We start from the raw sequence: 17,758 nt of genomic DNA, 5'->3' as shown, positions 1-17,758 counted from the left end.
CATTTGGACTGTTTAATGTTGAGCCAGTGTTTGCTATTTGGAATCTGGAAGTTCTGTTTTGTTGTTTTTATTGATATTTTAAGTTCTTAGCCTCCGTGAGTGGCTCAGCATCAGAACCTCCTCTTCCTTGTCTCAGAACAGCTAGCATCCTGGCACTCTATCTCTGCAAACAATACAGTTACATTTAAAACTATCAACTTTAAAACTTCTTGTTTACCCTGATCAGCTAACCAAAAAGCATTTTGCAGTTATGCAGGTTTGATGGTAACTACAATTAATATTTTATTTGTTGCACTTTTGCATTTTATTTATTACTGCAATGTAATTCTTATTTTTATCTTTCAACTAACTCATCACAATGACAATCATCATTAAATGCTGTAAACCTAAACTGAACTTTCATCTACCAATGAAAACCACCAGCACCCTACCAGATGAGGTGCCATCTGTGTTCCATGTATTACTTAGGATAGCCTCTCACAAGGTTTTATCCTCAAGCCATTTTATAGGATTGTGATATCATCAAGATAGAAAGAACTGCTGGTGGGTGACATCATTGAATTTTGAACCACCTATACAGAGGGAATTTTGACCAGGCTATACAACAGGGGAAAACACAGTCGAACCTTCTGAGGGTATGTTTTCCATTAGGACACTGGTCCCTGGAGGTGCACCTTAAGAAAGCTGTCACATGATTATAGATAATATTACTCTCAAGTGTTTATATTGCCCAATATCATATGAAAAGTTTTAAGAAGTCCTACAGTTAAGAAATCTTTCACTCAACAAATATTTCTTGAGCACCAGGTACTACCCAAAGTCCTAGGAAGGGACGCCTGGGTGGCTCAGTGGTTGAGTGTCTGCCTCAGCTCAGGTCACAATCACAGGGTCCTGGGATCAAGTTCCACATTGAGCTCCCCTCGAGGAGCCTGCTTCTCCCTCTTCCTATGCTTCTGCCTCTCTCTCTCGGTCTCTCTCATGAATAAATAAATTAAATCTAAAAAAAAAAAAAGGCAAAGTCCTAGGAATATAGGCTTAGATATTACAGCAGTGTTTGGTCTCAGAGACCTTAAATCCTACTTCAGTTTCACCTATAGTTTGCGGGGCTTAATTCCAAGTCTTTTGGGGACACTTATATCTCCCCATGATGAGGTCACTTAGCCACTAGAATAAAGGAGTCTGGAGATTGGGGGAGATCAGAGCTGGACCTAATATTTGGGAATGGTGGCATGTAGATTTGAAACCGTAAGTCTGAGGCCACCAAGGAACCTGTGTAGGCAGAGAAGAAAGGGAGCTTGGGATAGAGGTCTGGGGCTGCCAACCTCCAGATGCTGAGGAGCCTGAGAAAGAAAACCAGGAGAACATGGAGAAGAGAAGGCAGGCAGAGAAGAGAGCTGCCCTCTTTGTTCCACCCTCTCCTTCTTCATCCTGCTCTTCCATAAATGTCCTCTAAGAATTAGGTGTGGGGGTTTAGCTGGACCCTCAGGATGGAGCCTGTGCTAATCGCTGTACTCGTCCAGGATACTAGGGAATGAAGCCCACTTTGTTTCAGACCCGACCACTTAGGATTGCCCATGAGCATGACACACTGGTCTCACCAGATGTCAGGGGCCACGTCAGGGCTGGGCAGCTTCACACTTCAGATAGAGATTTGTTATTGTCACTAGAGAGAAGGAACAAGGGCTGTAGGTTAGATCTACCCAGAAAACAAACATGCTACAGAGCTTCTGAATAACACAGTGATGGCTTACGAGTCTCAGAACGAGTGCCATCACCTTTCCATTTTGTCACAATGGACATCTTTTGAGGCTCTGATTTTACACAGAGTGCAATGCCAGGGGCAGGAGACAGTACAAAGATGAACAAGATGTGGATCTGGCATTAAAGAGTTTATGTAACCCACCTCTCTAAGGATAAGAGGATATTAAAAGGTGAAAAGTATTGGGAGGCCTGGGACCAGAACTTAAATTGTCTTTGATTCCTGTCCAGTCATCTATCAAAAGGGATGACTGTGAAGTGTGGAGCAGCAAAGCCTCCCCAGAGGGGGTTGGTTTGTTTCTGAGGTGGCAGTAGGGGCCGGAGTGGTTAACGTCCCACCTCCATTCTGATGGGAAATCATGCCCTGCCTACCCAGAGCCTCAAGCAGAGAAAGAGTCGCACTGTGTGCACATTCGACCTGGACAGTCAGGTGCAAGATGCATGGTGGCCACTGTGACCAGAGGGACCAGCCAGGCTGCAAGGTGCCTGGTGATGCTGTTCGTGCAGTGACTGAGCAGCCAGATAGTGGTTCCTAGACAAGCATGCGAACTGAGACCTGCCGGCAGAAGACAGCTGGGCAAAGAGGAAGTACAGCTCAGAGGACAGATAAATGGTGAAGCACAACAAAGGAGAGTGAGAGAAACTGAGTCAGCCCAGGCTAGGACAATCCACATAAAGAGGAGACAAAGCTCAGATAGGATAAAGCTCCTTCCTGTCACACCCTTGGTAGGAATTGATTGACTCTGTATTGAGTATTTGTTATGGAAAAACAGAGTAGTACCACCGCACTGAATCTGCTGGAAGAGATTGACAAGTAAACAGATGATTACAGAAAACTGGTAAGTAGGATAGGACGTGTCAGGGAGGACTAAAGCTTCCTGGAGGGATGATCGTCTGGGCTGAGTTATAGCAGATGAATCAGAGATATTTAGGCCGAAAGAAGAGTGGTAATGCCACATGGGCAAAGGCACAGCCCTGGCAGGGGGTTCTGGGAGGGACACTGGTCACCTGGTTTGGGTCATGTGCTACCCCCTAGCCTGCAGCTCATGAGCAAGCTGACCCCTGAGCGAGGAGGGGGGTGCCTGGACATGACCTCCCTGCCTAAAGCACAGCTGTTAGCCACGACTCCCCACAGAGGAGTTGGGGAGAGACCAAACAAGTGACAGCTGAAAAGCACAAGCAGTAAAGTTCCGAAGGAACTGTTGGATGAAGTGGGAGACAGAGTGGGGCTGATGAGGGGTGTGCAGCATGAGGGCAGGTGACACAAAGACCTGCTCACTTCTGTCACTGGTGAGTGAGCTGAAATCCACCACGGATTTCACTGGGTGCCAGTGCCGAAAGGAAGAGAGAAAGGTGAGACCCTTCAGATTGTAGGCAACATAGGGAATTGAATCCTGGCTTTCTTAGCTGGGTCTGATGATGCTCATTAATTATGTTTAGTTGCTTTACAGCCTCAGTTGTATGGTCACCGTAGGTTTAAGTGATAGATCCTATGGTCTGGCTTGGAAAGTAAACCAGGGGAGGTAAAAACACGGAGACCTCCCAGAGAGGGAGGATGTGGTCAGAGAATGGGGTGTTAATGGGTTTAAAGTCGCAAGTGTGGACTGCACCTGGGCTGAGTAGCACAGATAGGAGGAAGCTGGGCCTCCACTTGCCTGTATGGATTGATGTTCCTCAGGATGACAACAGGATCCAGAGTGAAGAGAAGGACTGAGTTGACAGTGAGCCCGAATGGAAACCCAGCAAAACATCTAAGCAGACACAGAAAACGGGCAGAGACTGCTGAGCGGAGGCCAGGGCTCCTCCCGTGTGCCCAGTGCTCAGGGTACGCCCGACACTATACTGCAACTCTCAGAGCTAAGGCGCAGCCTCTGTGTCGTTCTTCGTTTTGTCCTCTGTGCCTGGCAAAATATCGGGGCCGGCCTGGCAATAAATTTTGAAGGAGGGAAGGAAATTCTTTGTATCTGCGAGGTGGCTTTCATGCCCTCTACACACTCCTAGACGAGTGTGTAGACTCGGGCGGATCTCTCAGCCTGTCAGCTTCCCACACTGGTAAAAGGCAAAGCTAGAGTGCACGCTTAAGTGCGTCGTACGCCAAAGCTCACACGGTTGATCACTACAGTATGTTAGTTTTGGTGGTCAGAACAAGACAAATGTTATTTGTGCGTGTACATATTCATGCGTACACACATATTTACTAAGAGCTTATTCTATGCTATGCTTTATTCTAAATGATTTTTTTTAAAGATTTTGTTTATTAGATAGAAAATGGGTGGGGGGAGCGGCAGGGGAGAAGCAGGTTCCCCGTGGAGCAGGGAGCCCGACGTGCGAATCCATCCCAGGACCCCGGGACCATGATACAAGCTGAAGGCAGATGCTTAGCTGACTGAGCCACACAGGCGCCCTGATTTACTTTTTTTTATTATTATTATTTACTTATTTTTAAACTTCTTATGACCACTCCATAAAGGAGGTGCTGTTACTACTCCCAGTTTAAATCCAGGCAACTGAAACACAGCGTTAAGTAACGTGCCCAAACAGTCTGGTCCCAGCGCCATGCCCTTAATCGCTGTGGCTTGCTGCCTCTTGACTTGTCAGTGAATTTGTATCCATGTTTACAGGCAGTATGCTCTAGTTACTTCTTGTGAATTTCTTTGTTTACAAAGTCCAGATTTTTAAAGTCTGAGCAAGCACTGAACTAACTCAAACTGAATCCAGCAGGGGGGTCGGGGTGGGGGTTCCGCTGCTCAGCTGGCCACCCAAGAGGTGTAGTTAGAGATGTGAGATTGTGTGGATGGCCTATGACACACAGGGGCAGGTGAGAAAATAAGAAAACGCACACACAGATTGCTAAAATCTGCAAAAATGCTCAGACGCTTAGGAGAGGTATAACAAAGCAGCCTAGGAGTGAAAATAGGAGAGAGGGTCACAGGTTGGGAGGACTGCAAGATGGTAATAGAACTAGAAGGGCGTGAGGATGTTGCAGAAGCTCTAGTGCAATGGTTGGAGAGTGCTCCGTGGGCCTGTGTCAGACACAGCAAAGAGTGGGGCATAGCACAGGTCCCCAGGGGTGCCAGGAATTTCTGTGAGAGGGCACAGGGTGGGAGGCACATGACATGTCAATGTGTAAGATTTATTTTTGCTCTCATACTTCATCAAGGGAGCTGCATTATGCTTTGAATTCAGGAAGTCGATAAACCACAAGAGAAAAATGAACTGTTCTGTTTCAGACTTGCACACCTATCCCCGTGGAGCGTAAGCCCTACAAGGGAGAAGTTGTCACGGTAAAATCTAGAGAGACTGAAGAAGACTCTGCAGCAGGGATGAGGAAACAGGCCGGCCCCTGAGCCGAGTGCTGTGGGTAAGGATGGTGGGCAAAATGGGTATTCCTGCCTTGATAACATATGAAATCAGCGTCTCTGTCTTCATTAGCATTTGAAGAGTCCAAGGTCAAGGTCAACGGCTTCAAAGTGACATAAGTCTGAAGGACAGGTTAGCCAAGGGGAGACTGATAAAAGACCTCTTGATGCAGAACATTTAGATGAGCCTCCAGTTTGAAGAAGGCCTTGGTCTAGTTAGAGATTTATTCTCTGAGATGTTGGGAAACATTCCGCAAAGCCTTGAAGTATCAAATATGAGCAAAAATTTATAAACTATTTAATTGGGGCTTTATCTGAGAAAAAAAATCTTCGTATTATATATGCAACTATTTTCTAGAACTTAAAATGAATGAAAAATGAATGAAATGTTGCTTTTTAGGGTGCAATTTTTTAGGTAAAATTACCTGGTATCATTTCATGTACTTCATTGCACACTTAATTTTTGAAATAATATTGTAGATATAGTCATTCTGAAAAAAATATTTCAGTACTTCCTCAGTTTTCTTAGTCTTTTGACATCCAAATATTTCTGTTTTCAAGCATCTATTGTCATCATTCTTGTCAATTTCCTCCCTCCCTCCTTCCCTCCCTCCCCCCTTTCCTCCCTTCCTTCCTTCCTTCCTTCCTTCCTTCCTTCCTTCCTTCCTTCCTTCCTTCCTTCCTTTTCTTCTTTCTTTCTTTCCTTCCTTCCATTTTTCAGTTATTTTCTGATCCAACACTGTCAGATGCCTATTCAGGAGCAGCTTTGCCATGATTTAACATCTCTCCAACACTGTCCACTGAATTCATGAAATCTACATGAGTTGCCAGTTTTGCAATTTCGCTAAACTCTAAATTCTTAAAATCTTGTGATGCTTTCAGATGTTTCAACACACAGCAATCTCCAAAAGACTTACTTGGCGACTCAGCGGTTTAGCGCCACCTTCAGCCCAGGGCATGACCCCGGGGCTCCCAGATCCAGTCCCACATCAGGTTTCCTGCATGGAGCCTGCTTCTCTCTCTCTCTGTCTCTGTCTCTCTGTCTCTCTGTCTCTGTCTCTCTGTCTCTGTCTCTCATTAATAAATAAATAAAATCTTTAAAAACAAAAACAAAAGACTTACTTACGCAAGGGGCCGACATAATGAACAGGGGTAGATGTTTGTGTTAATTAGGGACACTGTCAAAGGACTAGCTGTATATATAGCCACTTAGGAGTTGCACATTTTCATGTCAGGACAACCTATGCTTCCCTAAACCCCGTGCCTTGAATAAGGAGGCGCTGTGTATTTTGTGCTATGTTCCCTTTATTATGGAATGTTGTCATATCAGTGCTACACAGCCAAAATTTCAAGATGGTTTTTTTGTTTGTGTGTGGGGGGGTCATTTCCTTACTATTGGAATTGTTTTTCCCAATCCAGGAAGATTATGTTAAAAATTCAGAGGAAGATTAGCAAGAGGAAGACATTCTCTTGAATGCGGTAAACATACTATTAACAGCATTTATAGGAGCAGGATTAGTGTTTTCTTTGATTATAGCATTTCTTGGGGGTTAGACTTGAGTTCTGCATCTCTATGTGAGGGAGAATGTTACACTGAGTTCCTTTCATTCTGTTCAAAGGTAAAAATCAGAGAAAAGGATTCTGCTGTTCCCATCACTGTTAAGCGTTGTCAGCCCATGGAGAAGCAGGCCTTATTTCAACTCCCCACGTTCCTTTTGAAAAAATAATCGCTCCAGGCTTCTTTGATTTACTTTCAGAAGCAATCGCTGTCTTTCTCGCTGTGACTTTGTTGCTGTGTAAGATTGAAGATATAAATGAATATTATTGTGATGGAAAGTCAATGGAAAATTCATTGATGATACTTTAAAATGTCATCTTTGCTTGTCCTGGGTTTCTTACTTTGAGATTTTCAAAATCACTTTCTTGTTTAAGATTTTTTTAATGGCTACATATGTTTAAAAATAGCAAACTCTGTGGTTTTACAGCCTATGATAATCAATAAACATTTAGATCTGCATTTTATGTCTCGTTTTCTGGGTTATGTGTATCTGCTTCTAACTTGTAGGATTGGGACTCTGGGAGGTTGGTTTGGATTCAAAAGCATAATTTCCTATGTGACATCTGTTTCAGCAACTCCCAGAAATCAGGTCTCTGAGCAAACCTCATGTAGTTAAATTGGATATTCAACCTTAGATTAAGTACAAGGCAAATTATCCAATCACACTGATGAGTGAAGGATTTGGGAGAATTAAAAAGAATCAGCGCGGCTGAGAGAGGCTACAGTGAGACCTTCCATCCCCTGTGCTTCCGGGTCTGTCCTGTGATCCTTCTGTGTATGCAGAGAAGCTGAGCTTACACTTCTTCTCCTAGGTAACTAGGTCAAGAGGACTTTTTAAAACGTGGAGTAAAATCAGGGCGATTATGCTCTCATTGCAGATACGTCTGTCCCTGACTTACTCACTAAGGTCAGGAGTGCACCTGTGCCTTTGACGAAGGGTGATAGGAATCTAGTTTGCTCAATTATAATTTGTTTTGAACACACAGAAAAAAAGGATAGTGAACTACATTAAAGAAGAATCACAGGTCTTTTTTTTGCCAGCTGAGAGACGCCTTAAAATATTTTATTAGTATTCTCCTCTGCTTCGGTGGACAATAGAAGCTCCACAATAAAACATTTGAATCCTCCGAAAAGAAATCATCAAATCGCTTTCTTACCTAAAAGCCAATTTCCACTCATCCAGTAAACACAGCTTAAATGTCAGCCCTTCTCAGGGGCTTTCCTAGATTCAACGTGGTGGATCATGTTAGGTCATGTCGTCCTCACCAGGCCCGGCAGACGCCCTGTCCCAGCACCTGTCTTACTGCGCTACAGTCACTGCATGTCATTACGTGTCTGTCTCCTCCAGGATACTGAATGCTCATTCAGGGCAGTGTCAGTCTGGGTCACTATCATTTTCCCAGCATCTAGCAGAGTGCCTGGGAATTGATGGGTATTCAGTGCATTTTTATTAATGCTTAAATAAAGGAGGAAGCGAAGGAGTTCCTGTTAAGTTCCTAAATTGATAGAGATGAAGTGAGCGGGGACAAAGTTTGTGGAGTATTTTAGTGTAAGGTTGCTTTCAATGAAGGGCGTGATCATGATTCATGATCTGTTTGATAGATCCATTCTGGAAAATGAAATAGCTATAGGATTGGATTCTGTGTCAACAGAGTCATTTGAAATGAATGTGGGGATCCATATGTTGCTTTTATTAGGCTAGTCGTGATAATTCTAAATAATAATAATAGTATGAAGCCATAGGAAGAAAAGGATTCAAGGTCTTAATATTTAATATCGTTTTTTCAGGATTGCCTCTGGTATACAAAGTGAGATCCCTTTACCACTAAACGACTGCATTTTCAAGAGACCTTTAGTAATTTTTAAAATTAAAATGTGAGAGCGGGGTGAGAGCATGGTGTGGGTCTGCAGAGAGCTCAGGGGTCACTGGGCATGGGAGCTCCCAGGAGGTGCCCCCTGATCATTGGGAACCAACACAAACTGAAATGTTGGGATGGGTGGAGGCAGGCTCTCAAGCACCAACTGCAGGTTCAGCAGGTCCCATTGTCAGCATCTGCAGCTACAACTGGTACCCTCTTCTCCCAAAGTTTTCTCTCCCCAACTAGCCCCACCCCCCATCCCCACCCCCACCCCCCACTGGACAGGAGGCAGCATCCTATAAGGGAAAGATCTGGGCCTGTCGCAGCCCTTAACGTCACAAAAACTAGATTTGTACCACTTGACTGAGATGACTTGACCTTCTTGGCCTCAGTTTCTCTATAGGTAAGGGGGGAATAATGAATACCTCCTTTGCAGAGGTCAGTTGAGAATATGAACTGAGATGATATGTGCAAACCTCTGGCTCTGCCACCATTGGAGGTCAGATTCGCCCTCTGCCCCTTGTCCCTCCCCCACACCAACTTTTACTCTCCTCCTTACCTCCTTTCCTAGCTACTTGCTACTGACCCCCTGAAGGCCCAAGTAGAGCAATTAGATTTCTTTTTGTCAAATCCACTCTCTCCCATTCCTTCTTTTTACATAGTATTTGTAGTCAAGGTAAAAAAAGCAATGGATCTATCATTTATTAAACACCTACTGTCTATAGAACACTAAACGAATCCCCTCAGTGTGGGCTGCCGCTGTTCCTCAGATGCACAGTGAGTGGCACAGTGAGCTGCTCCGTGAATTCATCTTGGGAATAAAAGAAGAAAACGATGGTGATGACAAGGGACAAGGAGAGAAATAATTCATCAATGAAAATTCGCACTACAGCAGATTATTATTTGTGTTCAGGGGTCAGGACTGCATCTCTAGCGTGTCCGGAGAGTTTCTAAAAATAGAAATGGCCAATTTTGAAAAATATTTGCCTTTATTTCAGACTGTATGATAATCTAATATGATAAAATAATTATTTTGCATTTATTGTGCAAAATATTTACAACTGCATTGTAATTGTAAGTTCCGTGAAGATGGGGATGGTTTCTTAATAGCTTGTGCCTCAAACAACACCAACACAATGTTTTACACAGGGTAGACCTTTACAATGGGTTTGGTGAGTTGAAATTAATGTATCACAGCTACAGGACTTAGAGGGAAATGTCTGAACTTGGAAAGGCTTTCTGAAGAGCAAGCATTTTAAATCCTGTTTTTTTGAAGGGGAGCAGTGCGCAGGTGAGCTCAACGGTCTGCAGTGGAGGTACCCCTGGGACTGGCCCTTGACTGGCCCACATGGACCATGGGGGTTTGCATGACAAGCTGCAGCAGGGCAGAGTAGGGAAGCAGCAACAGGGCTTTTTAAAGACTGCTTTTTGCCTGAAAATAGAATGCAGTCTCCACAAGAATACAGGACCTTTGGTTTTTTCTGTAATGAAACCGATAAATGTGCTCTTCCTTAATATGACCCTTATTAGGCCTCTATCAGGTGTCTGGCCCAGTGCTAAACTCTGTATAGACACTGCCATTTCATTCTCTCTGCGGTTCTATGAGGTAGATGCTATTATTATCATCCAGATTGAACAGATGAGACAACAAAGCCTCAGAGAAGATGATTACCTGAAGGCATTCAGCTGGCCTGTGGGTGACCCAGGATGTGAATCCCAGCCTACCTGACTCCAGTTGACCATGATAGCATATTCCTTGGTGAAGATTTTCAAAAGAACCCACTCCTGGATGATGTACAGTTGTCTGAACCTCATTAAAGCCAGAAAAAATCATGGCAGCCCACAATCATTAAAAGCCTACCTACTAAAATCCTACATACTTTACAAGTATTATTTCATACCATCCTTCCAATATCACTCTGAGAAGGGGACTGTCATTACCCCCATTTTATATGTGGTGAAATTGAGGTACATCCATTACAACTTCTCAGACCCTAGATGTTGTCACAGGATGACTGGAAAGGGGGTCTCCGGGGTGTATTAAGTACCAATCAGTTTCTGAACCACCAAAATGGTACTGGTGAAAGTGCACCATCTCACCTCTACAGCGCTGCTGGACACTTTTGCCAACTAAGTAATACATAACACCGGAGGAGCGGAAGACAGGATTTTCTGAAATTAATGGCAGTTCTCATGAAATTAGTTTCAATTCTTTTAACATATCTAGCATTCATGTAAGGGCCTTTCTCTTGGAGCAACCTGAAGGTTAGGTTATCTTTTTATTGCACATTTTGTTTAAAAGAATTGAATCCAGATTTGCTGTTTCCCTCCTTGAACCTAAAGTCAAGAGCACCGGTGGAAAGCGCAGGCCAGTGAGTGACTTGGGGTCAAACAACCTCTGAGTGGGCTGCTTCTCCAGGTGGGGGGCTGCTCTGCTGCCGACCAAGTGCCCGAGCCAATGGGAGCTCCCCTGCGGCTGGCCCCTCCAGCGATGGGGAGCTGACCTTAAAGCGGTGTCCATCTGGCCTTACCACTCCTGGGATTTCTCACATCCAGCAGTGCCTCTTGCCAGGGATACCTTGCTTGATGCAGAGTGGGGCTGACTCCAGAAATCTGGTGTCCGTGTGAGCTCTGTGCTGTTGGTTTGAGTGGCTCCTGCAAGTCATGCTCTGCTCCACGCCACTATGATTTCATCTTCCCATGGAGGAGGTGTTTATACCATGTAGTTGGCTGTATGAAGAAGTACTCGAGAATGGGGACTCTGGGAATCAAACTGACTGAGTTCAAAACTTGCCTCTGTTGGGGCGCCTTGGTTTAACTTTCTGACTCTTGTTTGGGCTCACGTTGGGATCTTAGGGTCATGATCTCAGGGTCATGAGATCAAACCCTGCAACAGACTCTGTGCAGGGTCTGCTGAAGACTCTGCCCCTCCACTCTCTCTCTCTCTAAAATAAATAAATACATCTTAAAAAAAAAAAAAAAAAAACCTTACCTCTGTCACCACCTTGGCAAATGACTTAAATTCTCTCAGCCTCAAATGTTCCATCTGTAAAATGGGGGAATAGTAATGCTTACCTGTAAGATTTGGGGGAGAATCAAATGGAGTAAGGCACAAGCACTTAACACTCTACTGGGCATAGAGTAAATCCTCAATCAACCTTAGCTACTGTTATTTCTTTGAGCTCGACTGCTTTTTTGTTCTGCACTGAGGTAGAATGAAGCCATCTGATACCATTGTAGGTGCCTAGAGTCTCCTCTGAGTCACACTTCATGGCCATTATTGCTCAACAGCACAATCACACAACGCAAACAAGATGAAACAAACCCTTGTACAAAAGAAATTCCACAGTGATTGATAGACTATTATCTCCCTATTTGCTTTCATTGGCTCTGACTGAAAAGTGATTACATTATTAGCCACTGAAGGGCAGGGAAGCACATCCTCTTGCTTCAGTAATTTATGAAGCCACTTGAGAAATAAACCTTGCTGTTTTCAAATTTTCTCATGAGCCAAGTAAACATAGGTCGTTCAGTCTCATACAATATATTATTTGAGTTAATTACTGGGGAATGAGATGTCAACAATGCCTGAAATGAATACATTTCTGCAATTCTTCCAAAGTCATAAATGTTTTGAAATTTTATTTTCACAGAAAACAGACTTAAACTCTGGGTGTTCATGCCTCAAAACTTGTATTAGAATAGAAAGAGAGAGAACTGTTTGCTGGGTGAAATCTTCATTACATTCAAACACAGATCAGACTTAAACTTCATTTGGGCAGGAAGTGAAAGCACCAGAGAGATTTAAAGCCAGAAAGACCTTTAGCCCATGTAAGAGAGATGAGGGAGGAGAGCCCCACAGGCTATATCGCCCTAGGTTCCGGTCCTGGCTCATGCCCTTGGGCAACTAATATTTACTGAATATTCATTATGTGCCAGGTACTGGCACTAGATATAAAATTGTGAGCAAAAGCTCATATGGCCCCTGTCCTCCTGAGAGAAACAGATATTGATCAAATAATCACAAACCAGGCTAATCTGAAACCCTTCCAGGTGCTACAAAGAAGAGGTATCCAGTGAAATGAGAACCTGAGAGAAAAGATTGATGATTTGGAGAATGGCTGGGGAAGGCTTCCCAGAGAAGGTGATGGATGTGCTGAGACCTGAAAGAGGAGTATAACCAGGCAAAGCAGGGCAGAGAAACTCTTCCTGCAGAGAACAGTGTGTGTGGCTGGGGATGGGGAAGGTAGGGACCCGGAAGTAAGAGTAAGAGGATGAAGGCTGCAGTATCTGCTGGGAGAGAGACCCAGAAAGAGACAGAGAGAGAGAGAGAGAGGCAGGAGCCAGGACAGATTGTTATTCTTCCTAAGAGCAATGGCAGCCTTTGAAGGGTCTTCGGCAGAAATGCAACCTCAACAGATTTGAGAGGCAGATCTGAGGCTGGGGTTTGGGCATGTTATATTTGAGATGCTTGTGAGCTATCCAAGTGGAAAGATCAAAGAGGCTGTTGAATGTATAGAGGAGAAAGCGGAGTCGGGCCAAGATTTCAATTTGCAGATGCACCCCCGCCCCCAGCCCCTCAAACAGAGAGTTTCCGTTTCCTTACCTTTAAGTTGGAATCATCACAGTGTCCACCTCAGGACGGAGAGAGATAATGTAAGGAAATCACTTCGCACAGTGGCAACCCCCACTAGGCATTCAGTAGAAGTCAGCTCTGGTCATGATTATTTTCAGGGAGTTTATTTCCTGAAGTCTACAGCTAGTCAATCACCTGAGAGTAGGGGCCTGTAAGGGGCCTGCAGTTATGAGGTTCCTGAGATTCGACAGCTCAACTGTGGCTGAGTCCAAACTCACTGCAATAAAAGTAAAGGCTAATTCTCTGACACAGAAACCCCAGTTTCCACGCAGTAGCATCCGACCCTGTGGATATGACCCATCTAAAAAGATTTCAAATCTCCAATTCCTCAAGATAATCCAAAGTACTGGGCCACTGATTATGCCTCAATTTTGTTATCTGGAAATACAAATATTAATACTCCTGACATCCAAGCAATGATGTGGGGATGAAGTGAGACAGCATTTCCTCACATCTTTTCTGAAATGAGGTGGGTATAGAGAACTGGATACATTTTTCTATGTGAAACGGTGGGTGTGAAGCTCTGGCATTGCATCTGACATGCAGAAGGCTCTGGGCTCTTCGTTGTGCTGTAACTGCACCCTCCTATACTTAGCACATCACTCATTTGTCTCCTCAGCAAGTGGTGGCTTTTACTTTGTGCCAAGTAATGTGCTAGGCTCCAGGAATAGGAAATCACCCCCTTATGAATGAGCTGGGCGTCCGAGGGTGCAGTCATAAAGTAACAGTATTCTTCTCTTCTCCTATGGTCTGAATTCATTCCCTCCTCTCCCTTGGGTTCCATTTTGGGTGTATGCCACAGCTCTGATGATCCTGCTTAGATACCAAACAAACAGGAGTGAAAAATCACTTCTGGGGCGCCTGGGTGGCTCAGCCAGTTAAGGGCCTGTCTTCAGCTCTGGTCACCATCTCAGGGGCCTGGGGTGGAGGCCTGCATTGGGCTCCCTGTTCAGCGGCCAGTCTGTTTCTCCCTCTCCTTCTGCCTGCTGCTCCCCCTGCCTGTGCTCACTTTCATTCTCTCTGTCAAATAAATAAATAAAATCTTTAAAAAAAAAAAAAAGAAAGAAAGAAAGAAAAGAAAAGAAAATCACTTCCAGTCTAATGATCACAAAGCTGTGGTCCAGTCTAGGATAATCCCTGAACTTCTGAAGCAGGTGAATCCGTTGAATCTTCTCACCAACCATGCTTGTTTTCTTCTCTCACATGTGCCCCCTTCTCCCCACTGACCCAGCACAGTCTCTGACTGTCCCGTCATCCCCACAGTGGCATCGGGCAAGCCATAGAACCGCCATGCCACAGGGTCATCAACTCTAAAATACGGAAAGTATTTTGTCTCCTTCACTGGATTGTTGGGAAGCTTAATGAAACTGTTTCAGTGTCTAGCACACGACACACACGCAGTACATGCCAGTGGGTACTATTATTAGTGCCTTCCCTCTTGCCTACAAGCATGCTTACGTTTCTCCTACCCTAGAGATTTCTTGATCGTATTCTTGACTCAAGCCATTTTGATTCTATTTGTCCTTCCTTTCCAGCCCAGTTTGGAAGAGAAACCTGTATTTACCTCACTCTCGATTCACTCCTCAAAACCTTGCACTCTTGGATCCGCCCACAACAACTGGACTTGTCCCAGTGTTCGCCAGTCACCATGTCCCATGGCACCCCCTCACCCTGTTAGTCCACACAAATATTCTGTTGTTGGAACTGACGTTTCCTTTGACTCTGATGACATCCTACTGATTCATTCCCTAACCAATTTAACAAACAAGGAGCCTTAAGGTACTTGCTAAGGTACCTATGGTAAACCTCACCAGAAAGGAGCTCAGGCAGGTCTGTTATTCAAGCCAGGAAAATGAGGAACAGAAAACAGAGAAGTCAAGGCCATGCTCAACAGTGACCAAAAGGGCAGACTGAACACCGGCCTCTGGGCACGTGGTCCGAAGCCTTACTCTGTGGCTTGAGTTAGAACATAGGAGAGAGGGATCCCTCGGTGGCGCAGCGGTTTGGCGCCTGCCTTTGGCCCAGGGCGCGATCCTGGAGACCCGGGATGAATCCCACGTCGGGCTCCCGGTGCATGGAGCCTGCTTCTCCCTCTGCCTGTGTCTCTGCCTCTCTCTCTCTCTGTGACTATCATGAATAAATAAATAAAATCTTTAAAAAAAAAAAAGAACATAGGAGAGAGTACACCCAGTCCTCTTGCTGCAGAAAACTTAGGTGTTTTTTGGTGACAGGTGACAGGTGACAGGCACTGAACTAAGTGCCAGGACATAGTGATGACGTCCCTGAGCCTAGAGAGACAAGCAAATCAGAGGCTCCAGTACAGTGTGGAAAGGACTGTGGCAATGGCGGGTGCTCTAAGAGCAAAGAGGGGGATGCCAATCAAAGACCTTCTCAATTTTTTCAATCTTCTGCACCGATCTCTCTTCTTCTTCCTCCCTGAAGCCTCCTCCCCATGCTGCAAACCTCGCTCCACATTGCAGTTATAATCGGCCCACACCCGAGAGGGACCAAGAGCCAGAACTTTGGCTTCCCTTTTCTCCCTCATCGTGACCAGCACTTCAATGGGCAAATTCATCTCTGTTTCCAACTGTCTAAACACAGCACCTGGCACATAGTAGGGTGTCAGAAAAAGCTTGTTGAATAAACATATGTTAACAATGAATCATGATAAAACAGACTCGGTGTAATTAACAGAATACTTTGAGACTTCTTGGGGGTAGAATCAACCCTTCCTTCTCTGAGACTGAGGATCCTTTTATGTCTTGTTATACTTTGGGGAGGGGAAGAGGTATGTGTGTGTGGTGCAGGGAGGGGTGGTGGCAATAGATCGATGGTAAGTGCCCCCTGTTGCTATGGAATCCCAAACCCCTTGGCAATTCTGACATATCTGCTCTCTGAGTTTCTAAGGCATACAGTATACAATTCTAACAACCCTCAGCCATGAATATTCTGGAAGAGTTTGGAGCTCTAACATCCTATAGTACTGTCCCCATCAGAGCCCTTGCCTTGAGAGAGCCTCTGAAAGGTTTGAGTTTGAGGGGACCATGTCAAAGTTTGCCAAAGCCAAAGGCCACCAGTTACACACTCTTGTGACTGCCCCTACCATGTGCCTAACAGGAATAAGTAACTGGTGATTTTGTTTGCTCAAACTCACCTTCCAGAAGACCACTTAATGGGCATGGGATTTCTTTGGAGAGATGATAAAAAATGTTCTGAAATTAGTAAGTTGTGTCAGCTGCACAACCCTATGAACGTACAGAAACCCCACTAACTTGTACACTTCAAAGTGGATACAACGGTCAATTTTATGTTGATTGTATTTCATCGCTAAAAAAATAGGCACACATACCATTTTAAAATGAGTGGCTTTTTTTTTTTAAGACTTTATTTATTCATTCACGAGAGACACAACACAGGCCAAGGGAGAAGCAGGCTCCCTGCGGGGGGGCCCAGTGCGGGGCTTGGGGCTCCATCCTGCACCCCGGGCTCACCACCTGGGCCGAAAGCAGACGCTCAACCGCTGAGCCACCAGTGAGTTGATGAGTGTAAGTGACAGACTCGGGAGTCTGGGTGGTTGGAAAGTCGCCGAGAGGAGGACTCGGCATTAGCCACGCGGAAAACATCATTAAAAGCAGAGCTGGCGATGCGAGCAGCTTCTTAGGCCGCAGGGGGACGAGCGTTCTCCCCGACAAACTCCCCTGTTCCTTCAGCAGGAACTCGCGCTGCGCTCGGAGCCGGCTGGGCCGCCGCGGTGGGGGCGGGGGCGGGACAGGGGCGGGGCTGGGGCGGGGCCGGGGCAGGGCGGGGGCGGGGCGGGTCGGGGGCGGGTGGGGCTGGGGTGGGGCAAGGCCGGGCCGGGGCTGGGGCTGCGGTGGGGCCGGGACGGGGTGGGGTGGGGCTGGGGTGGGGCGGGGGCAGGGCGGGGGCGGGGCGGGGCTGGGGTGGGGCGGGGGCGGGGCGGGGGCGGGGCAGGGCGGGGCCGGGGCCGGGGCGGGGCGGGGGCTGGGGCTGGGGCGGGGCCGGGGCGGGGCGGGGTCGGGGCGGGGCTGGGGCAGGGCGGGGTCGGGGCGGGGTGGGGCTGGGGTGGGGCGGGGCCGGGCCGGGGCTGGGGCTGCGGTGGGGCGGGGCCGGGGCAGGGCGGGGGCGGGTCGGGGGCGGGGGTGGGTCGGGTCGGGGGCGGGTGGGGCTGGGGTGGGGCAAGGCCGGGCCGGGGCTGGGGCTGCGGTGGGGCCGGGGCAGGGGTTGGGCCGGGACGGGGTGGGGTGGGGCTGGGGTGGGGCAGGGGCGGGGCGGGGGCGGGGCCGGGCGGGGCGGGGGTGGGTCGGGGGCGGGGTGGGGCTGGGGTGGGGCGGGGCCGGGGCGGGGCCGGGGCGGGGCCGGGGCTGGGGCGGGTCGGGGGCGGGGTGGGGCTGGGGTGGGGCTGGGGTGGGGCGGGGCCGGGCCGGGGCTGGGGCTGCGGTGGGGCGGGACAGGGGCTGGGCCGGGGCGGGGCGGGGGTGGGGGGGGGCAGGGCGGGGGGGGCGGGGGGGGCGGGGCTGGGCGGGGCCGGGGCGGGGCGGGACCGGGGCCGGGAGCCCCGCGGGGACAG

General features: G+C 47.1%; 1 protein-coding gene across 1 annotated transcript in view; it reads left to right on the top strand.

Moving 5' to 3' along the window:
- The window catches only part of DPYS (dihydropyrimidinase), a 77,044-nt gene extending 69,910 nt beyond the window's left edge, over nucleotides 1–7,134 (top strand). Inside the window, exons 9-10 of the mRNA XM_072774195.1 lie at nucleotides 4,989–5,119; nucleotides 6,737–7,134. Of these exons, the coding sequence (XP_072630296.1) occupies nucleotides 4,989–5,105 (117 nt within the window). The 3' untranslated portion in view covers nucleotides 5,106–5,119; nucleotides 6,737–7,134. The remainder of the gene's footprint in view (nucleotides 1–4,988; nucleotides 5,120–6,736) is intronic.
- Nucleotides 7,135–17,758: the final 10,624 nt, after the last annotated feature.

Source organism: Canis lupus, chromosome 14 (assembly GCF_048164855.1).
Source record: "Canis lupus baileyi chromosome 14, mCanLup2.hap1, whole genome shotgun sequence".
NCBI classification, from domain to species: Eukaryota; Metazoa; Chordata; class Mammalia; order Carnivora; family Canidae; genus Canis; species Canis lupus.
The sequence above is the reverse complement of the archived record's forward strand: the minus strand, read 5'-3'. Positions and strand labels throughout refer to the sequence as shown.